Raw genomic sequence first — 23,301 nt, 5'->3', positions numbered from 1 at the left:
TCACAGAAAGCTTTTGCTGAGGTGCCATGACAGGTGAGAGAGGTACCCACACCAAGCCAACTGGCATGATGACAATTGAAGTCACGACATATGAGGAAGAAAGGGTTGGGATGAGAAGATAGAAGTTGGACCATGTTTTTGCATATTGAGGTGTAAATGGAGTCTTTACTGTTTGGTGCACGGTACAGCACACATCTAAACATGAGGTGGGCGTGGAAGGCAAGCCATAGCCAGAGGTATTCCTGGGGGTGTGGGGGGGGTGAGGGCAGTGCATGGAGAGTGGGGAATAGAGTCTATGATGAAGAGAGCAACTCCTCCACCAGGACGAGGCTCAGGTCTGTCATACTGGAGGAGGGACAACCAGAGAGAGATACTTGGGAGTCAGACACATCTTGAGGGAGGAAAGTTTCTGTTTGGCAGATTGTCTGGTTTGTCAGTGGCAACCTGTATGGAAAGATGTCAGGTTTGAGTGAAGGCGCAGGATGTTTGAAATCCACACCTTTCAGGAAGAGGGAGGGGAGGAGGGTTTGGGTGCAGGGGAGGGGAGGGGGAGGGAATGGGAGGGGGATGGTAGAACAAGGGAGGAAGGGAGGAGGTAAGGAGAGTTGTTGAAAGAGTGTGGGGTATTGCAGAAGAGTTAGGGAGAGGGCTCGATGATGAGAAGAAAAGGCTCAGTGATGCTGGGTCAAGGTACCGTGGGAAGTAATAAGAGAGGGGGCAGAGGACAGTTGAAGATTGGAGGAGGTGGAGTGATGAGATGTAAGAGAGAGGGCAGAGGAAGGAGGCAGCTTTGTGGATGTGAGAGGGGGGCAATTGTGAGGGGGCAGAGTGGAGGGAGAAGAGTGTGGTGGAAGTTTTTGAGAAAGGTGAGGGGAAAGAGTGTAAACATTGCTTTGCGAGGGATGGGAGATGATGAGGGCAAGCACGGCCAAGGGCCATGCATTAACATGAAGCTTCAAAACAGCTGTTCACCACCGCCTCTTATCTTCCTCCATCCAAAACCATGATCTTTTCTACCCCAGTTAATCCACCCCAAACCCACCTCCTTTAAATTCCCCACTTTCCTTCCTGAAAGTCCCTGTGATGTCCATCTTGTTTACCCCATGTACCCACCCCATCCCTCTCCCTTCCACAGAACTCCTAATGTCTCTGTTCCCCACTGTTTTGTCCTTCCCACTCCCATCCCTCTTGTCTCATGCCCCCCTTGCTGTGCGTTGTGTGTTCGCTCTCATACGAGCCTCATCAATGTATACAAAAAAGGGGGCAGGAGGGTGATGGCAGAGGTGGGGAGATGGGAAGGATGAGACTTGGTCGTGGTATGGTGAAGAAAGGAATGGGCAGGGGGAGGTACAATATTTGAGGGGTTGGGAATAGGGGGAGGTGTGATGAGAGGAAAGGAGCATGTTTGAGGTGTTGAGTGTACTGATTGAGAGAGTGAGATATCTGTAAGGTTAGAATGGAGTCCACAGATATGAGAACACCACACACTTTGGGACAACAGAGGAGGAGCTGATATTGCAGGATCTGCAACACAAATCACACACTCTCTGTCATCTCTGCAGAAGAGGTGACATGGTCTCTTAATAAGCTTGAAATTTTCTTCTGCAAAAAGTGGTTTGGCAGTGTATTATTCAGGCCGTCAGTGAGTGTTACGTAAGTCTCTGTAAGAGTTTTGCTTGTTTACAGGCATTATCATGAAGAAGCTTCCACGAAGGACGGAGGTGCACGAAAAAGAGAAGGTCACCTTCTCTGTTGAGCTTGCCAGGGAAGCCACTGATATTCACTGGTTGCGGAATGGCCAAGAGGTCATGCCTCGACCCGGAGTCAGTGTGACGAGAATTTGCCTGAAGCACATGCTGACCTTGGAGGGAGTCAACTTGGAGGATGCTGGACAGGTTTCCTTCATGGTGGGGGGATCCCAAACATCGACACAGCTTGTTGTCATTGGTGAGTAAATCTGAACCTTTTTGGAGAACTGTCTCGGTGAATTCGGATTGAGTTAAGCATTTTTGGCATTTTATATATTCGCTGTCATTCATTTATAGTGATTGAAGAGGATATTGTGAACTTATTCGAAATGCAAAAAATTCCAATAAATGACAGATTTATCATCCAACCAAAGTTTCATTCCTTCCCCAAAAGGAGAATGCATTGCACACAACCTGATGTGCCATCATATTACACCGCAGCCAAATGACAGATCACCATGATGTGCAGTCATGCGAAACCTCAGCAAATTGACACCTTACCTGCATTCTTGGCATGCACTTTACCTGCATTCTTGTCATGCACTTCACCTGTATTCTAGGCATTCTGTGCATGCACTTTACCTGTATTCCAGACATTCACTTTTCCTGTATTCCATGCATACCTGCGTTCGAGGCATGCATTTCACCTGTATTCTCGGGATTCACATTACCTGTATTCTCGGGATTCACATTACCTGTAATCTAGGGATTCACATTACCTGTATTCTAGGGATTCACATTACCTGTATTCTAGGGATTCACATTACCTGCATTCTAGGCATTCACTTTACCTGCATTCTCAGCATTCAGTTTACTTGCATTCTCAGCATTCACCTTACCTGAATTCGAGGCATTCACTTTACCTGAATTCGAGGCATTCACCTTACCTGAATTCGAGGCATGCTGTCAAAGGTAAAGAACATCTGAGATAGTAATGTGATGTTCGATTGCACTTCTGCAAAATGCAGATGACTTTGCACTTGCATTAAAGTGAAGGTAAACTGGCAAACACCTCTGCTTACATTTACTTATTTGTAGATATCTACAAAATCCACAACATTAGTTGGTATGGAGGAGGGGATTGGGACCACACTCTGTGCAGAGCGTTGGTGCTGCTTCAGCAGTCTCCTTGGCTATTGGGTGCAATCCTGGACGTGTCTCCACTCCGACACTGTACCAGCAAGCTGGCACTCATTTTGCTGACCTCAGAAGGATAACAGGCAGAGTGAACCCCTCCTGGTATTAATTCAACAGCTGAGCGGGTCTTGAACTCAGGATCCTGGGATCCAAAGCCCACCACCGTAACCATTAAGCCAACACCAGGCATAGTTAGTATGGTTTAAAGCAAAGTAACCTTTTAGTTCAGTATGATGATTAAAATAGTTATTAAATACTGTTTTTCTTCCTAATTCGCAGCTCCCAAGGAGTTTCTGCCTGGACCTCCACAGGGACCTGAAGTGCGATCACAAAGTGAACATTCCATCACACTGGGCTGGCAAGCTGCCCCACATGGGAAGTATCCGCTAATTGGCTATGTGGTGGAATATTGCCGGACTGCTTCAACAGCTTGGATCTGCTGCCATGATAAAGATACAATTCCAATGAATGAGATTGTGGTTGGAGATCTCAAAGAGGAAGGAGAGTTTTGTTTCCGGGTGGCGGCCGTGAATAAGGCTGGACGTGGACCCAGTGTCGAGGTTCCTGGCTCCCACTACATTAGTAAGACTTCACACATTGTATTTGAGTATGAGCATGGCTCAATGGTGAGGCTTTTATGTCTCTGCAGCATCAGGTGCCCGAGGCATTGGGTTTTTGGGTTTTCCGTCCAGCTGTGCATCTCTTGCAGATTTTTGTTTTCGTGTAACTTGTGAACCGCTTAAGGGATTCCAACCAAACCTGGCAAAATTATGAACTGATTCAATATTGAGTTTAACAAGTCTTCCGGTTCCGGGTTTGGAGCGTCGACAGGTCTTCTTAGGGGCTCTCTGCTGATGAGCTCAAAGTTTTTTTTTTTTTTTTTTTTTTTTTTTTTTTTTTTTTTTGTATACCTTGGTCGAGGCTCGTATGAGAGCTAACACACAACTCACAGCAAGGAGGCATGAGACAAGAGGGGTGGGAGTGGAAGGGACAAAACATTGGGGAACAGACACAGGTGAACTGTGGAAGGGAGAGGGATGGCGATGGGACGGGGAATATGGCGAGGAGAAGATGGACATTACAGGGACTTTCAGGAAGGAAAGCAGGAGAATTGAAGGAAGTGGGCTTGGGTGGATTATCGGGGGTAGAAAAGATCGAGGATTTGGATGGGGGAAGATAAGAGGTGGTGGTGAACAGCTGTTTTGAAAGCCTGGAGGGAAGAATGGGAAAGAATAGAGTGAGGAAGTTTATTCCAAAGGCGGGAAAAAAGAGGAATGAAAGAGTGAAGATGAGCAGTGATTCGTGATTTTGGTAGTTTTACCAGAAGGGGTTGTTGGCGGACCTTGAGCGCCCTATGGAAATGTGGTTGGGACAAATCGCAGAGAGAGCAGGGGGGCAAGGCTGGAGAGGAGTCGGTAGAAGACAGAAAGACCACCGACCAACCTGCGGTGATTGAGTGAGAGGCCCAAAGACTCAGCTTCATTGCGGGAGATGCCAATGATCTTAAAAGCCCTGGTTTCGACAGCGTGAAGTCGAGAAAGGTGGGAGGCAGGAGCACCAGCCCAGAGGGGAGAGCAGTACTCCATCAGGCTACGGACAAAAGCTTTGTAAGTAGTCAGGAGCTCAAGAGGGCCGAGGAAGGACTTTGCATGACGGAGGATTCCCAGTCGGCGACTGGCTTTTGAGGCGAGGTTGGAAATGTGACTTTCCCAGGAAAGGTCATGGCAGATAGTGAGACCCAGAAGCTTGAAAGAAAAGACTTCTTCCAGAGGATTGTTGAGAAAGTGGATGGGGGGGGTTTTGTAAACGGTCCTTTCGAAGAGACATAGTGAGAGTGTGAGATTTGTGTGGATTGAAAGACATGTTCCACGTGTTGGACCAGTTTGTGATTTTATCCAGATCTGCAGTGAGCGAAGAAGCTGCTGCTTGCCGGTCTGAGGGATGACAGATGGTACGGCAGAGGGTGGAGTCGTCGGCAAAGAGAAATAGAGGATTTTCCAGAGAGTCCGAGAGATCATTGATGAAAACCAGAAAAAGAACAGGGCCCAGAACGCTACCTTGAGGAACTCCAGCCTGCACAGGAAGAGGGGATGAAAGAACTCCATTTAGGGCCACACGTTGACTGCGACAGGAGAGGAAGTCTGCGAGCCATGAGTGGAGATGGCCTTGAATACCATGGGAAGAGAGTTTGGTGAGTAGGGCAGGGTGCCAGACTGTGTCAAAAGCACGTGATATGTCCAGGGATACGGCTCGGATTTCCTGTCTGGCATTGAGGACCTCCATCCATTGATGGGAGAGCAGTAGCAGCATATCCAGGGTAGAGTGACCTGGTCTGAAACCAAATTGATGATTGGAAATCAAGCCATTGGAGAAGAGGAAGGATTTCATGTCTGAAGCAATGATGGATTCCATAACCTTGCTGATGATTGGGAGAAGGCTGATTGGTCTGTAGTTACAGGGATCTGTTTTTGCACCTTTTTATGCAGGGCAGTGATGTTAGCAGATTTCCAAGCAGATGGCAGATGACCTTGGGAAAATGAGAGGGTGAATAGAACAGAGAGAGGGTGAGCAAGAGCAGAAGAGCAGGCTTTGAGGACACGTGGGCTGATGCCGTCTGGACCGGTTGCAGAATCTGACTCGAGGTTTGAAAGCAAGCTCTCCACCTTGTCAGGAGAAAAGGATACAGAGTCCAGGGACAGTTGGGTGCGACTGGGTAAAGTGGGTAGAGATAGTGATGGGTTTAGGACACAAGATTTAGCTGCAAACACCGAGTTTAGACATTCAGCTTTATCACGTGTGGAATCAGCAGTGCGGCCATTTGAGGTAAGGGAGGGGATGGAGGGGGAACATACACCAGAAACAGATTTGATTAAACGCCACCAGGATTTTGAGGAGGGAGAGAGGTTTGAGAGTTCAGACTTGAGATGAGAAAGATGTTGTTTTCTGATGTTTTCTGAAAGTTAAGTTTCTGGTCGTTATCTGTCCTGTTTTAACTGTTTATTTTCCTCACCTACATGTTACTGTGTGTTCGGAGTTCAGTTTTGTTTCAAAAATCGTGCTATTTTGTGAGATTTTGTCGACGTTGTCTTTCCGGTTGCTTGAGGCCTCGGCTTAAGGCTTGAGCCCTTCCGGTTCCCCTCTGTGTACGATCGTGTTTATTTGTTTTTTCTCCCCATTTCCTTTAATTTCTATCTTCCCCACTTTCCTAACATCCCCCATCTCTTCCAACTAATCACTCTATTTCTTATCTTAAATCAAAAAAAAAAAATAAACAAAAAAAAATGCTCCCTTTCTCCTGATACTGCTTCTTTTTCTTCTTCTTCTTCATCGCGTCTTCTTCTTCCTCCTCTTCTTCTTCCTCCTCTTCTTCTTCCTCCATTTTTTCGACAACACTTCCACAATTTAATCTGTTGAAAACTCTCTCAAACATTAATAATAATAACAAAAACGATCTCTTATAATGCTTCATCTTCCTATTTCACACGTGTGGTACTCCTGACTGTATCACAATGCACTACTCTTCTGCTATTTAAACAGACTGTTCTCAATTCGACCTTTCCTTCATTCCTTGCCTAAAAAAATCCAACTGTTACAGCGTTTCTTCTCTCCATTCTCTGAATTCACCTTTATTGCATCCATCAAGATTTGTGTTAAATCGCATCTCTGACCGAAAACTTTAAAAAACCCCAGTTTGCTTAGGAATGTTCGCTTTCCATAAACCATTCTTTTTTTCCAACTTCAGTGCCAACTCACTCCTCTCACCCCTCACTCTCACTCTCAAAGCAACTATCCCACTCTTCCTCCTCAAAGCCTCCCACTTACCTCTCTCAAAAATTCCGCCCCTCACCTTTCTCCCACCTTTCATCCCCCTCATGCATCCTTCTCAAAGTTGACCCCCCTCTCATACACAAAGCCGCCTCCTTCCACTGCCCTCTCACCTCGATCTCTTCGCTCGACCTCCTCAAATCCTCAACTGCCTTCTACCCCCTCTCTTGACCCCCTCTCCCCCAGCACCACAGAGCCCTTTCTCCTCCTCATTCGGCCCCTCCCCTAGCTATTCTGCAATCCCCCACACTCTTTCAACAACCCTCCTTAACTCCCCCCCCTCGTCTCTTGTCCAAACCTCCTCCTCCCCCCACCCCCTGCACTGAAAGCCTCCTCCCCTACCTCTTCATTAAAAGTGTGGACCTCAAATATCCAGGGCCTTCACTAAAACCTTTCAGATCTTTCCATACAGGTTGCCACTGACAAACCAGACATAATCTACCGAACAGAAACTTTCCTCTCCCAAGACGTGTCCGACTCCCAAGTATCTCTCCCTGGTTACTCCCTCCTCCGGTTTGACAGACCTGAGCCTCGTCCTGGTGGAGGAGTTGCTCTCTTCATCAAAGACTCTATTCCTGACTCTCCATGCACTGCTCTCACTCCCCCACACCCCCAGGAAAACCTCTGGCTATGGCTTCCCCTCCGTTCCACCTCATGTTTATGTGTGTACTGTACCGTCCCCCTAACAGTGATGACTCCATCTCCACCTCACTATCCGAAAACATGACCATCTTCTATCTTCTCATACAAACTCTGTCTTCCTAATATTATATGTGGCTACTTCAATTGTCATCATGTCAGTTGGCTCGGTGTGGGTACCTCTCTCACCTGTCATGGCACCTCAGCAAAAGCTTTCTGCGAGTCATTGGGACTGACTCAATCGGTCAACTTCCCAACCCGGATCTCAACAAATGGTACTCCATCTCTTCTGGATCTGATTTTGACAAATTCCCCTGACAATATCTGCTGCTCTTCCGCCGCTCCATTCGGTTCTTCTGACCACGTCCTTGTCAAAGTGGACATCTCTCTGGCTGTTATCAGAGAACCAGCTCACTGCCGTCGAGTCTGGCATTTCACTCAAGCCGACTGGCAGGGTCTCCAAGCAGCCCTCAAACTTATAGACTGGTCTCCTATCACTACTTTCTCCAACATCAACTCATCCTGGGAATTCTTTCAAAGAAACTTGCTCTCCCTCATGCACAGATTAATCCCCTCTCGTCTTCAGTTGTCCTCACCTTCCTCCCACCCTTGGTTCACTGAAGCTTGCGGTGAGGCAGTTGTCCTGAAGTTTGCGGAAGTTGTCCTGAAATCTGCCATGACCTTTCCTGGGAAAGCCACATTTCAAACCTCGCCTCCAAAGCCAGTCGCCGACTGGGAATCCTCCGTCGTACAAAGTCCTTCCTCGGCCCTCTTGAGCTCCTGACCACATACAAAGCTTTTGTCCGTAGCCTGATGGAGTACTGCTCTCCCCTCTGGGCTGGTGCTCCTGCCTCCCACCTTTCTCGACTTCACGCTGTCGAAACCAGGGCTTTTAAGATCATTGGCATCTCCCGCAATGAAGCTGAGTCTTTGGGCCTCTCACTCAATCACCGCAGGTTGGTCGGTGGTCTTTCTGTCTTCTACCGTCTCCTCTCCAGCCTTGCCCCCCTTGCTCTCTCTGTGATTTGTCCCCACCACATTTCTGCAGGGTGCTCAAGGTCTGCCAACAACCCCATTCTGGTAAAACTACCAAAATCAAGAATCACTGCTCACCTTCACTCTTTCATTCCTCTTTTTTCCCACCTTTGGAATAAACTCCCTCACTCTATTCTTTCCCATTTTCCCTCCAGGCTTTAAAAACAGCTGCTCACCACCACCTCTATCACCCCCCATCCAAATCCTCGATCTTTTCTACCCCTGATCATCCACCCAAGCCAACCTCCTTCAAATTCCCTGCTTTCCTTCCTGAAAGTCCCTGTAATGTCCATCTTCTATTCCCAATGTTCCCCGTCCCATCCCTCTTCCTTCCACAGATCTCCTAATGTCTGTTCCCCACTGTTTTGTCCTTCCCACTCCCTCCCCTCTTGTCTCATGTTCCCCATGATGTGCATTGCGTGTTAGCTCTCACACGAGCCTCGTCAAGGTGGACAAAAAAAAAATGTCAAAGGTCATTTGCCTTTTTCAAAGTAATTTTTCAGATCAAAAATGAGGTCAAAGCATCTGATGTTTTCTCTCTTCGACCTCTCTCCCTCTCTCTCCCTCTCTCTCTCTCTCTCTCTCTCTCTCTCTCTCTCTCTCTCTCTCTCTCTCTCTGTCTCTCTCTCTCTCTCTCTCTCTGTCTCTCTCTCTCTCTCTCTCTCTCTCTCTCTCTCTCTCTCTCTCTCTCTCTCTCTCTCTCTCTCTCACTCTCTCTCACTCTCTCTCTCACTCTCTCTCACTCTCTCTCACTCTCTCTCTCTCACTCACCGTCTCTCACCGTCTCTCACCGTCTCTCACCGTCTCTCACCGTCTCTCACCCTCTCTCACCGTCTCTCACCCTCTCTCACCGTCTCTCACCCTCTCTCACCCTCTCTCACCGTCTCTCACCGTCTCTCACCGTCTCTCTCTCTCACTCTCTCACTCTCTCACTCTCTCACTCTCTCACCCTCTCTCACCCTCTCTCACCCTCTCTCACCCTCTCTCACCCTCTCTCACACTCTCTCACACTCTCTCACTCTCTCACCCTCTCTCACCCTCTCTCACCCTCTCTCACCCTCTCTCACCCTCTCTCACCCTCTCTCACTCTCTCTCACCCTCTCTCACCCTCTCTCACCGTCTCTCACCGTCTCTCACCGTCTCTCACTGTCTCTCACTGTCTCTCACTCTCTCTCACCCTCTCTCACCCTCTCTCACCCTCTCTCACCCTCTCTCACCCTCTCTCACCCTCTCTCACCCTCTCTCACCCTCTCTCACCCTCTCTCACCCTCTCTCACCCTCTCTCACCCTCTCTCACCCTCTCTATCTCTCATCTCTATCTCTCTCGTAGAGGTCTATCCATTGACTCATTCGCAGGTTCTTTTTATATATTTTTTTTAAACATCAGCAAGATATTTTCAGTGTTTGCTGTTCAGGAATATTTTCACTAATTTGCTCGTCCCGGTATTTCTTTAAATTTGACGATCAACCTGAGAGTTGCATTGTATTCGTTTTAAAATGAGATGAAAATCAAGACGAAATTGGCCTTGTTTTTTTTAGTCCTTTGTTTGTAAAACCACTTTTTTCTGAATATCCAGGAGATTATTTGAAATGGTGACTCCTTTACCCTCGAGCGAAAGCACATTTAGAGTCTCAATATAATGAACAGATACATTTTTTTTTGACTTGTTTTAGTATATAAAAAATAATAGATAATTTTAATAAGCAGGCCACACAAATCCACAAAATACTACAATGGCATCGCCAAAAATAAAATTTTAACAGTCATCTGTATTTCTACCTTCGGTTCCATCTTGCAGTCAGACCAACATTTGATGAACTTGCCACAGAGTTTCAATTCCTCGACATTGACAACAAATTTAGATTTTTTTTTAAATTCCACATTTTACTCTTCTTGCCGGCAAATTGAAAATCGTTCTTCAAAACAGGATTGTCCAGAAAGAAAAGGTGTAATTCGTTATAATCTATGTATGCTCCTTATGATGTGACTCCACTGTTAGTTTGTTTTCTTCGCAGGAGCGAGGCTCATGGAGGAGCAATACGACGGGTTAGTGAGATGTTAGTGAAGCATGCACAGATTATCCATTTTCCTTTCTTCCAGCACGAAAACTTGTGCTCAAGATCCCTCTGCATGACGTGGAGGTGAATTGCGGAGTCGATGCTACCTTCTCCGTCACGCTGTCCGCTAATGCTTCGGGTTCCTGGCTTTTGAAAGGCGAGAGATTGCAGGATGGAGGTCGTTTTACCTTTGCGAGAAACAAAAACACCCATTCTTTGGTCATTCCAAGACCTCAGCCTTGTGATTCGGGCATGGTGACCTTTGTCTCTGGAAATTTGAGAGACATGGCTCAGCTCACTGTCAAAGGTTCTTACAATCATTTTCCCCCATTATTTATGTTTTTCTGTCCGACTTTTGTCCTCATTTTCTGTCTGTCCATTCCATGCCTTTATTCCTTATGGCCTTTCCTTCCATGTCCTCTTCTTCTAAGTTCTGTTTCTTTATTCCTTGGATCCCTTCTCTTTTGTCTTTGTGTCCCTGCATCCTTGTTGCACGACTACAGGCTTTGATCACCCAAGCTTATGTGCTGCGTTTTTAGAATCACGTGTACTCATAATAAATTACAACATCTTCACACTAACTGAAGGCTGTCATTGTTTTTTGCATTGTACAAACATACATTGCAGAATAATACACTGGAAATAATATTAGGGTTTTTTTGTTATTCAATAAAAAAAAAAACCTTTACATTCCAAGTCGAAAGAAGCGATGATTAGACACACGACTTTAGTTAATCATGTTGTATCCACTGGTTTCCTGGTAGAACATGTAACTGAGCTTGTGCGTGAACCAACCGGAGATGGATCGGTACGTGTACGGGTCGGAGATGATTTGGTGCTTACCTGCCGAACGAGCCGACCTGGAGGCAACGTTGTCTGGCGTAAGGATGGCAGAGCCATGGAAATCGGGAAGGACAATGTACATATGGAGGCTTCTGCAGACATCCGCAGACTTTTAGTGAAGAATGTTGACCTCAGCCATGCTGGACGCTACACTTGTTGTGCTGGAGACTTCTGCTTGAATTTCGATGTTGATATCTTGGGTGAGTTAAGAGGACTGATTCAAACTCTATCAAAAGTGAAGTAGAATGTCTTTCACAGAATATCTGAAGATGATTTGTGTCACACTTTTTGATATATACCTGAGTTGTGTGTGGGATGAATTTTATTTTGAGACACTGCATAGCTGCTTTACTGGAATATGTGATTATTTATTTATTTATTTATTTATTTATTTATTTATTTATTTATTTATTTATTGTGATGCATTTGTGTTTTGACTATAGTCAGGAAAAAGAATGAAGGTCGTGTTCAAAGGGTGGAGGAGCTCCTAGTGAGCCAACGGCCATCCGTATCTGGTGCCCAACTGTTTCTGTGGATTCCTCCTGCAGTTGGGTTACCTATTTCTAGGAGATTGGTGGCAGGATTTACTGGGTACATGGAATGTCCTCATTCCAAGAGGGGATGATCACCTGCCTGTGCTATCATCCGAGCTCCAGCATGTGAACATCAGCATTGCAACAGTTTTTGAGGTTCAGAGATGGGATCATGGTGAGATCATGGTGGTTGGTAACACCAACGACTGGTCTGGTCACTCTGATGGTTACCATGCCCAGGGAGTTGCCGTAGCTGTGTCCAATAAGCTGACTCCAATGATAATTGAGGTAACATCAGTAAACGAGCGTATTATGAGATTAAGGATTCGTGCCTCCTTGGGTGTCATTTCCCTGGTCTCTGTATCTGCTCCGACTGAGGTGAGTGATCTCACCGTGAAGGATGCATTCTCTGCCACACTCGGGTCTGGTTGATCAGTTCCCCAAGCGAGATACTCTTCTCGTCTTGGGGGATTTCAATCCATCAACTTGAATTAATAGGGATGGTTATGAGACATGAGTTAGTCCCCATGGGTCTGGAACCAGGATCCAGAAGAGCACTTAGTTCCTTGACTTTGCAAGAAGTCATGGATCGAGGGTGGCTGGTTCATGGTTTCAGCACCCACAGGCTCATCGCTGGACTTGGTATTCCAACGCTGGCGGTGTGGCAAAGGAGATTCACCATGTGCTCATTCATTGTCGCTGGAGGATGATCCAGAACTGCAGGGTTGACCTGAGTGCTCAATTCCTCGATACCGACCACCGACTTCTTGGAGCAGCTCTTAAGTTTCAGCTTAAATCCTAAAGAATGCCAACATCAAGCCTAGGATGGGAATGTACCAAACTTAAGGATGAGAGGGTAGCTGAGGAGTTTGCAAACAGGTTTTTGGGGATTTGGGGTGTCTGGGTGTTTCAGGGGATCCTGAAGAGTTGTAGAGTGCCTTCAAGATGACCATCCTTGATGTTGCCGATGAGTGTGTTGGAACCCACCGTCAGGAGAAAAGGAAGTTTGTCTCCCAGCGGACACTGGACACCATTGGCCGGAGTCGGAGGGCCAGGCTTGATGGCAGAACTGAGCTGTTCAGGGAGCTGAGGTGTAAAACTGTACGAGTGCTCAGGATGGACAAGGAGGCTGATGTACGAGGAACCTGTTCAGGAGTAGAGCATCAGCTGTGGTTAAGTGATTCTCATCCTGCTTTCAGGGAAATTCATGCATTGCATTCCTCCAAACCTGTCCCTCTGTGTACTGCGGTTCGAGCGGATGGTGGTGAGCTCTTGACAGAGCAGTCTGAAGTGAAGGCCTGCTGAGCCCTTTACTTTGAGCACCTTTACAAAGCTGATTCACTCACTGTTGAGCTGGATGTCAGAGATGTTACTATCCGTATTGCTGACACTCCAATCAACTGTTTCCCACCTTTGTTTGTGGAAACACAGGCTGCAGTGAACTCGTTGACAGGAGACAAAGCTCCGGAGATCTGTGGCGTCTGGACTGAACTTCTCAAGGTTGGTGGAAATGCTGTACTCATGTTGTTGCATGCAGTTCTGTGATCTCTGATGCACAGGCATTATCCCAACTGACTGAAAGAGGGGCCTTGTCCCTCTCTGGAAAGGAAGGGTGCTTTCCAGGACTGAAACGACTACCAAGGGTGACGCTGCTCCCAGTGCCAGGCAAGGTGTTTGCCCGGGTAATTCTTGAGAGGGTTCGCCACCATCTGCTTGAGCACCAGCGCCCAGAGCAGTCAGGCTTTACACCAAAGAGGTCAACAATTGACCGTATCCTTGCTCTTCGGGTCCTCACTGAACGCAGGAAATAGTTGCAGCCCATGTGGATGGCTACAAAGCATTTGATTCAGTGAATCGGAATACCCTCTGGAGGTTTCTCTGTCTTTGTGGGGTGCTATCAAAGCCGATCAATCTGGTTTCTGAAATACACTCTGGTACTAAGTGCTGTGAGATGTGGTGGTACCATCTCTGACTTATTTCCAGTTGTTGATGGAGTTGGTCAGAGATGTGTACTGGCCCCCACAGTTTTAAGCGCTTGCATGAACTGGATTCTGGGGAGGATGTCGGAGAGATCAAGCTGCGGTGCATCGTTTTGGGATTGTCAAGATCTCTGACCTTGATTTCGCTGATGATGCAGTCATCTTTGTGGAGATGCTGGACATCGTTTTGGGCTCTCGAGGTGCTGAATGAGGAGTCAGAGTCACTGGGATTACGGGTTTCCTGGGTCAAAACGAAGATCCAGGCTTTCAATGACATCTTGGATGCTGCTATCTTGACTGTACCTGTTTGTGGTGAGGATGTTGACATCACGGAGAGATTCACTTACCTTAGCAGTGATATTCATGTCTCCGCTGGTTGTGAGCCAGAGGTCAATAGACATCTGGGTTGGGCCTGGGGAGTCATGGATTCATTGGACCATGGGGTGTGGTGCTGTCGGTACCTGTACCGAAGAACGAAACTCCGAGTCTTTTAATTCCTTGGTGCTTCCAGTCTTGCTCTATGGATGTGAGACTTGGATTCTGACAAAGGATTCGAGATGGAGACTTAATTCCTTTGGTACCAGGTCTCTTCAGAGAATCATTGGCTGTCGCTGGTCATTCTTTGTACCGAACAAGCATTTACTGAGAGGACTTGGATGAGATTTGTTGCCTGTGTATTACGAGAGCATCAGCTGTGGCTGTACGGACATGTGGCTCGTTGCCCTGATGCTGATCCTGCTCACCAGATTCTCTCAGTGAGGGAGCTTTGCGAGTGGAGGAGGCCAATGGGCAGACCACATGCGTCATTGCAGCAGGTTGATCGGCATCTCAAGGAGATGGGGTTGGGCTCAGCATTAACCTGAGGAATGGCCGGGCTGAGGCCCCTGGAGTACTGGTCTAAAGGGGATGTGGTGACCTGCTGCTCTGGCGCATGCTCCCATACCTGACCTGACCTGACCTGTCATGTGAGAGGGACAGAATATGCTGAGCTTCTGATTTCACATCTCTGCTGTTGCTTTTATGGTTGTTTTTGCTTCAGCTGGAGCTAAGTTCATGAAAAAGCCAATGATGGAAAGAATGGTGTCGGTGCAAGCTGGGAAATATGCTGAACTCTGCTGTGACGTCTCTCATGCTGATTCGACTGTGCATTGGCTGCATGATGGAGCGGAGCTGAAGACGTCGAGTCCCCGAGGACCGAAAATGGAGGCAGATGGCTTGACGCGTCGTCTGGTGTTTTCGTGCACTGGTGCACATGATTCTGGCTGCTACAGCTGCAAGGTCGATGAGGATGAGGTCACGTTTGCTCTGAAAGTCACGGGTATGCCTGCAATTTGTGGATACATGTTCCACTCCCTCAAAACTTATTAATTTACAGTTCTAATTGCATTACCTTGTCGATACATTACCATTATTCTTTCTTTTTGTATACCTTGTCGAGGCTCGCATGGGAGCGAACACACAACGCACAGCAAGGGGGGCATGAGACAAGAGGGATGGGAGTGGGAAGGACAAAACAGGAGGGAACAGAGACATTTGGAGATCTGTGGAAGGGAGAGGGATGGGGTGGGGAACATGGGGAAAACAAGATGGGCATTATAGGGACTTTCAGGAAGGAAATCAGGGAATTTGAAGGAGGTGTGCTTGGGTGGATTATCGGGGGAAGAAAAGATTGAGGATTTGGATGGGGGATGACGAGAGGTGGTGGTGAACAGCTGTTTTGAAGGCCTGGAGGGAAGAATGGGATTGAATAGAGTGAGGGAGTTTATTAAAAAGTTTTTTTTTTTTTCCAAAAAGAGGAATGAAAGAGTGAAGGTGAGCAGTGATTAGTGATTTTGGTAGTTTTACCAGAAGGGCGTTGTTGGCGGATCTTGAGCACCCTGCCGAAATGTGGTGGGGACAAATCACAGAGAGAACACGGGGGGGGGGGGGAGACTGGAAAGGAGAGGGTAGAAGACAGAAAGACCACTGACCTGCCTGTGGTGAGAGAGTGAGAGGTCCAAAGACTCAGCCTCATCATGGGAGATACCAATGATCCGAACTGCCTTGGTTTCCACAGCGTGAAGCCGAGAAAGGTGGGACGCAGGAGCACCAACCCAGAGGTGAGAGCAGTCCTCCATCAGGCTGTGGATGAAAGCTTTGTAAGTGGTCAGGAGCTCAGGGTGTCTGAGGAAGGACTTTGCAAGAAAGATGATTCCCAGTCGGTGACTGGCTTTGGAGTCGAGGTTTGAAATGTGTCTTTCCCAGGAAAGGTCATGGCAGATAATGAGACCCAGAAGCTTGAAAGAATGGGCTTCTTCCAGAGGATTGTTGAGAAAGTGGATGGGGGGTTTTTCTAAACCGTCCTTTTGGAGAGACATAGTGAGAGTGTGAGGTTTGACCGGATTGAAAGACATGTTCCACGTGCTGGACCAGTTTGTGATTTTACCCAGATCTGCATTGAGCGAAGAAGCTGCTGCTTGCCGGTCTGAGGGATGACAGATGGTACGGCAGAGGGTGGAGTCATCAGCAAAGAGATAAAGACGATTTTCCAGAGAGTCGGAGAGATCATTGATGAAAACCAGAAAAAGAACAGGGCCCAGAACGCTACCTGGAGGAAGTCCAGCCTGGACAGGAAGGGAGGATGAAAGAACTCCATTTCGGGCCACATGTTGACTGTGACAGGAGAGGAAGTCTGTGATCCATGAGTGGGGATGACCTTGGATACCATAGGAAGAGAGTTTGGTGAACAGGGCAGGGTGCCAGACCATGTCAAAAGCATGCGATATGTCAAGGCATACGGCTGTGATTTCATGTCCGGCATTGAGGACCTCCATCCATTGTTGGGAGAGCAGAAGCAGCATATCCAGAGTAGAGTGACCTGGTCTGAAACCAAATTGATGATCGGAAATCAAGCCATTGGAGAAGAGGAAGGATTTAATGTCTGAAGCGATGATGGATTCCATAACCTTGCTGATGATTGGGAGAAGGCTGATTGGTCTGTAGTTGCAGGGATCTGTTTTAGTGCATTTTTTATGCAGAGCAGTGATGTTTGTTGATTTCCAAGCAGATGGCAGATGACCTTCAGCAAATGAAAGGGTGATGAAGCATTATAAGATATCGTTTTAATTTTTTTATTTTTATTGTTTGAGAGAGTTTTCATCAGATTGGGTCATGGAAGTGTTGTTGAAAATCGTGAGGTGAATGGTGAAATTGGATCGATAAACACAGTGGGTGTAAACGGATCACGTGGTTATGGGAGAAGCACTTGGCTCTGGGAGGTGGATAGTCAAAAGTGAAATTATTTATTTTAAATAAGGATTGCATAACATTCGGAAAAGGGAAGATTGAAGTAAAATCATGGAAGTGTGTGGTGAATTTGGACGGTAAACGCGGAGTGAAGCTGCTAGGTCGATGAAAAGTACCAGGCAGAGTAGAGAGAGGGACATGTGGTTGCAGGAGGTGTCGAGATCGAAAGGATACAAGGAAGATTATTATTTTTTGATTTTATTTTTGAAGAACAGGTAAGATTCGGGAATGGAAGGTTGTAGATCGGAAGAAATCATGAAGGTAATGGTGAGAGAGGGTCGGCTCAGTGGAATAAAGATGGTGTGCCGGCAGGAGGAAGAAGAAGAGGAGGATGAAGAGGTAGAAGAAGGATCGAGACTTGTGAGTGTGCAAGGAGAAAGGTAGTTTTTTGGGGGGGGGGGATTTAAGACAACAAATAGAGTGTTTAGTTGGGAGGGATTGGGGATGTTGGGAAAGTGGGGAAGATAGAAATTGAAGGTAATGGAGAGAGAATACAAATAAACACAATCATACACAGAGGGGAGGGATGGGTTGGCCTCAAGCACCCGGGAAGACAAGGTCGATGAAAACTCACAAAATAGCACGATTTTTGAAACAAAACCGAACTAGGAACACACAGTAACATGTGGGTGAGAAAAGTAACAGTTAAAACGGGACAGATAACGACCGGAAACTTGACTTTGAGATCGTCAGCAGAGAGCACTGAAAGAGACCTGCCAACGCAACAAACCCAGAAACTAGCTTGTGGCATAGTTTGGGTTGCAAATTTACCAGTCAAGGAATGAACATCGATGTGCAGTTCAAAAATAATTAAACTGCATTTTTTTTTCAAACACCATCAATCGGACAGCTGTTGTGATTTTTCACCCTGTTAGAACTTCATCTTGTTTACCATCATTGTGATAGGGGCAGGAAAAGATTGATGTTGAGCTTTCTCGCACGTTTTGTCACTCTTCTGATGCAGAACACATTTTTTGGTGTGAATCATAATTAGATTTGTCTGATCATGTCTTCTGCAAGGCCAGATACAATGTTCTCAAGATGTTGATGGATACTTCTCCATTATGACACAAATAGTGGGTCGATAGACACATTCGTGATTATTGTATTTATTTTTGAATGTATTATCGAATCGTATTGTTTTGTTTGTGGGGTCGAGGTCAATAGTTAGATTTCCAGGTCTTGGCACCATGTTTCCTGTAGTTCTTCGGAATTTTACCACCTGTCTTCAGGAAATTCGTTTGGATAGGCTTTTGACATTTGCTCACTTGGAGATGAGCCATGTCTCTTTTGGAGTGGATAAGGTAAGATTGTTTCATCCTGTGTCTGTTGTTTCAAAGTGGGCAAGGCTGGGTGAGTGGGGAGGGGTGATGTGGCATTTTTCCACCTCCCACCCACAAAAAAGAAGGCTCCTTCCCCCACACTCGAACTGTCCATCACTGTGGGGGAGAGGGTTAATGGGCCTCAGACCCTTCCCAGTCTGTCATTGGTGGGATGTTTCAATGGTGGTTGGGCTGCTGTGCCTCAGGCAGGGATAAATCCCCTGGCCGTGATTACCGGGTCCTCCAAGGGTCCACCCAGACAGACTCCCTCCCATCACATTGGCTGTGATTGGCCAATGGTGATCGGTCAGCGGGGAGGTGGGAACTGGAAAAAACTGTGTTGCTGCCATTCATTTGCCCTCCTGGCCGAGGTTCTTTGTTGCATACTAGGAAGTGCTCTCTTGACCTGTGGCTTTTGCTGCTGGGACATTCTACCCTCACGCTGCCTTCCTGCTTCCTCTTGGGGCCCAAATACCTGCCTTTTAGCCGAGATCGTTTAACGACCTGCTATTTTCCACGTTCACCCGGTTCTGTGCATCGCGTGTGTTGGCCTGTAACTCGGTGTAGTTTCGTTGTTTGTGAAATGCTTTATGTATTGTATTTGTTTTTGAGTTTCTGTGCTGTCTATCTTGTGTGCTCCATGAAAGTTGTTATATTTCTAAAGGCTGCATGTGCAAAGAGTTCCCGCCATTTCGACGTGTTGCCATTTGGGCTTAACTCGAATACCCTGGAGGATTAAATTTGAGTAATTCTCATATTGATAACCTACGTTGTTTCGACCTTTACGGAGTACAACGTGCCTTCTCCTCTTGAGTGCAGTTATCCTCTAAATTGCTTAAAACACTGTCATCCTTGAAGCAATCTGCTTCAATGTGTATGGTCTCTCCGTCAACTTCGTTTTTTTTGTATGCAGAGTGAAGTCTCAAGGAAAAGTTAGAACACAGAACAGATGAGGACACAACATAACAAAAGGAACAGCAGGAGGAGAAGGGGAATGCCAACAGCAAGGAGGAAGAAAATAGATGGAGACGGACAAACAAGGGATGCGGGTAGTGATGAGGGGTATGGGAGAACGCAAGGGGTGGACAAGACGGATACGGAAGCAAAATTTGGGGATGAGTGTGAAGTGGTTTCAAGGTTGTAGAAAAGATCATGGTTTTGGATGGGGGATGACTTCAGATGGTGGTGAACAGCTGTGTTGACCTGGATGGAAGAATGAGATTGAAGAGGATGTGGAAGTTGGGTTCCACAGGTGGGGAAAAAAGAGCAACAAATGACTGGAGGTGAGCAGTGGTTCTGTATTTTGGCAGTTTCACTAGGAGGGGGTAGCTGGTGGACCGTGTTCATCCTGCAGATACCTGGGGGGGGCAGAAGGGGGTGGAGGGGACAAAGCACAGAGAGTGCAGAGGGTGTAAGACCAGAAAGGAGGCAGAAAAAAACAAGACAGACCACCGGCCTCTTGATGGCAAAGTGATAAGCCCATAGACTCAGCTTCATCGCGAGAGATTCCAATGATCTTGAAAGCCTTGGTTTCCATGGCATCAAGCTGAGCAAGGTGTGAGGCACGGGCACCAGACCAGAGGGGAGAGTAGCTGTGGTTTTCGTTGTGGTTGAGCGATTGGTGTTGGGACATATATGCCAGAACACACAAGACTTAGCCTCACCCCAAGGGGAGAAGGCTTTGTAATTGGTCTTTGTTTCAGTTAGTTTGCGTGTTCGTGAGTATGCATCCAGATATAATTTAATCTTGATTGTTCATTCTCAGATGTCGTGGAATCTATATATCCCATTGACACAACAATTAAAAGCAATTAAAATTTTTTTTTTCGAATGATGAAATTGAAATACATTTGTCTAATTTAACCACAAGTGAAGAATGCACAATTCTGTGCAGCATCTCTGGCTCTCGCAAGATGTCTTTCAAGATAACCCTCACAATCTTTCTCCCAGTTCTTGCAGCACTCCTCGGACCACAGGTTCGACTCTTGTGCTATTTTCTTTTGTGAAAAAGTAAGGCGTCAATGAGGTCTGCATATGGTCTTATTAGGCCACAGAAGAATAACTCGTTTCTCTTCAGTGAACTGGCTGAAATATATTTTGGGAGGGTTTCTAAAAATTTTTTTTTTATGAGAACAGAGGCTCAAAGATCCAACATTTCAACTACAAAATGGCCACAAACTGGGATTAAACACAGCACAGTTAAAAAACATTAATATCCTCCTTGAAGGATGTAGAGCTCTGGCATGATGAAGGATGTAGAGGTATTGGAAAGGTTCGGGAAGGAGAGGTAGGAAGGAATATATATATATTTTTAATTTTTTTTGTCCAAAACGCAATGATAAAATTGTGACACTTTTGGTCTTTCAGCCATAATTTCAGATAAAAGTGTCAGACGCACTCACCTTTGACCAATTCCTTCTCTCAACTTCCCTGCCTCCCATCCCCCACCCCGCTACATCCCCCAACCCAATCATCCACCATTTCAGACACCATTTGTGCCATTCATACCTTCGCGAGTGTTCATATTGACGGGACTGTACTGCAGAAATTAAATTTGTTGATGATTTGTTGGGTAAATAATTGTAAGTTACCTGTCTGTTTTGCAATTAATTTCCTTCATTCTTTGTCTAATTCAGATGCAACTCCGCAACCAGTGACCTTTCCTGTCAAATTACAAGATGTCGCGGCAATTGAGGGCAAAGACGCAACCTTCCGGTGCTGTGTGACCCCCGACAAAGCCTCGGTCACCTGGTTCAAACTCGGGACAGTACAGGTGGCGGGAGAACGAGTGGAAATCTCAGCTGAACCACCCTGGCACCAGATTACCCTGCGAGACTTACAGATGGAAGATGCTGGGGAGGTTCGGGCTGTATCAGGGGAAGCTCTCACCTCGGCAAAATTAGTCGTACAAGGTGAGATGATGATATTGGTGTAAATTTAATTTTTGTTTTGCAGAGTCTAAAGTTCTGGGAGGTGGGGGAGGGGGGGGAAGGGAACTTTGTCCTCTACCCTGCAAATTCCATCTTGAAAATGCTTCAATCGTAGATAGTGAAACTTGGGGATCACCACCTAATATATTTTTGCATTGTTTAAAATCTATGTGCCACTATGGACCCAAACTCTTCCCTATATTCCACATACTGTGAAAATCTTTAATCATATTTTATCCGATTTGTCCGACTTGTGTCCAAATCTGATAATGCTGAAATCGGAGGAAAACTAAATCTTTGACCCATGTTTTAATTGTCATTGTTAAACAACAGTCAGAATTCTGTTGCAATCCATGTCCCCTACCAGTCCCAGTGAATGTTCCAGAGATAAAAAAAAAAAAAAAATTGTTTGCGTTTATTGCACACTCGAGCTGATACCAGAAATGAAGTGAAGAAGAAGAATAATAACAAAAAGAAGAAACTGTCTCACCTACCGTGTTTGGGTCTATTCGGCAAAGTTAAAGGAAAAACAATTTTCATTCACCGATATCTTTTGTCGACTCAAAACTAATAAGGATAACTGGGATAACAAACTGGAGATAAAAAAAAATTAGTTTGCTTTTAACGCATGATCGAGCCGACACCGGAACGCAAATGAAGAAGAAGAAACTCCGTAATCCACCGCGTTTCATTTGTTCCTCGGCTTTGCCAATTTCATCTTAAAAATAACCAAATGCACGTACACGAAGCAAAAACATGCGTATGGCTGATGTGCATTTATAATGTATCGTGGTTATATACCTGGGATCATTCCAGTTGTACTGGGCCATGCACTAACACCCAGGCCTAAGGCCCGAGGCTTGCCGATCTGCGCTGTGCACACACACACTACACACACACATTTTTGGTGAAATGTACACAAATAACAACTGTTTGAATCAGCAAATGTTCATATCTAATCCAAATTGGTAGTGGAGTGGTCATTTTCTTACCCACCTGTTCCCATGACCTTGCATTCGGCAGAGGCTCCTCTGCAATTTGTGAAGAGGTTGGAGCCTTTGTCAGTCGAAGAAGGGCAGATCGCTGAGCTTTCTGTTGAAGTAAGTCGGCTCGGAGCCAAGTCTCGATGGACACGGAATAGTGCAGCTCTGACACTGACCAATCGTCTGAGGGTTGATGTGCAAGGGATGAGGCATTCGCTCATTATCAATCCAGTCTGTCTATCAGATCGTGGCGTCTATGCCTGTGAGGTGACTAATGACCGCACGCAAGCCCGTCTCACCATTGAACGTAAGTTTTCAATGCAAGTGATTTGCATTCCAGGATGTGTTACTGTTTTGGTACCAAGGTTGTGGAATGTTGTGGAATGGGCTATTTTTCCGCGTGTGTGATGAAATATACACAGCACGGTGCGTGCTCCTCGTGAGCGGCCTGAAGCCGACGACGGTGCGAGAGGGAGGTGCTGCCACGTTCCGGGTGGAACTGTCTCATAGCGATGTGGATGGCAAATGGAGCAAGGATGCTGTGCAGTTATACCCAGGCAATACTTGTCAGCTTGACAAGACTGGCAAAGTTCACAGCCTGACACTGAGCAATCTACAGCCAAAGGATGTTGGTATCGTTGCCTTTCAGGCTGAAGGCGTCCGTTCATCGTCCCGTCTTTCCGTGGAAGGTGCGTTTGAACAAAATTGAGATTTTTTTTTTTTTTGATGTTTCTATTTTACTCTGCATCCTGAAATCTCCACTGCTCATTTGTGATGCTTGTCTTGAAGCTATGTCACAATATTATACTTCCAAAGTTTGTCTATTGTCAACACGAAGTCGATTGATTTCTTGACAGAACTGCCTGCTGGGTTCACCTCTCCCTTGGAAGATGTTGACACGGCAGATCGCAGTCCAGTGACCTTCACTTGTGAGGTCTCTCGAGAAAGTGCTGAAGTTAAATGGTTCAAGGTAATTTAATGGAA

At 46.3% G+C, this 23,301-nt stretch overlaps 1 protein-coding gene across 1 annotated transcript in view; it reads left to right on the top strand.

The window, feature by feature from the left end:
- OBSCN (obscurin, cytoskeletal calmodulin and titin-interacting RhoGEF) overlaps positions 1-23,301 on the top strand; it is a 498,370-nt gene that overhangs the window by 78,519 nt on the left and 396,550 nt on the right. Inside the window, exons 5-13 of the mRNA XM_085876584.1 lie at positions 1,687-1,947; positions 3,165-3,467; positions 10,486-10,749; positions 11,207-11,485; positions 14,837-15,115; positions 21,041-21,316; positions 22,358-22,624; positions 22,740-23,006; positions 23,175-23,287. Coding sequence (XP_085732710.1) covers positions 1,687-1,947; positions 3,165-3,467; positions 10,486-10,749; positions 11,207-11,485; positions 14,837-15,115; positions 21,041-21,316; positions 22,358-22,624; positions 22,740-23,006; positions 23,175-23,287 — 2,309 coding nt within the window. The remainder of the gene's footprint in view (positions 1-1,686; positions 1,948-3,164; positions 3,468-10,485; positions 10,750-11,206; positions 11,486-14,836; positions 15,116-21,040; positions 21,317-22,357; positions 22,625-22,739; positions 23,007-23,174; positions 23,288-23,301) is intronic.

Source organism: Eptatretus burgeri, chromosome 4 (assembly GCF_056783735.1).
Source record: "Eptatretus burgeri isolate ZD-2024b chromosome 4, Ebu_testis_v1, whole genome shotgun sequence".
Classification (NCBI taxonomy): domain Eukaryota; kingdom Metazoa; phylum Chordata; class Myxini; order Myxiniformes; family Myxinidae; genus Eptatretus; species Eptatretus burgeri.
This window is presented reverse-complemented; position numbering and strand designations above follow the sequence as displayed.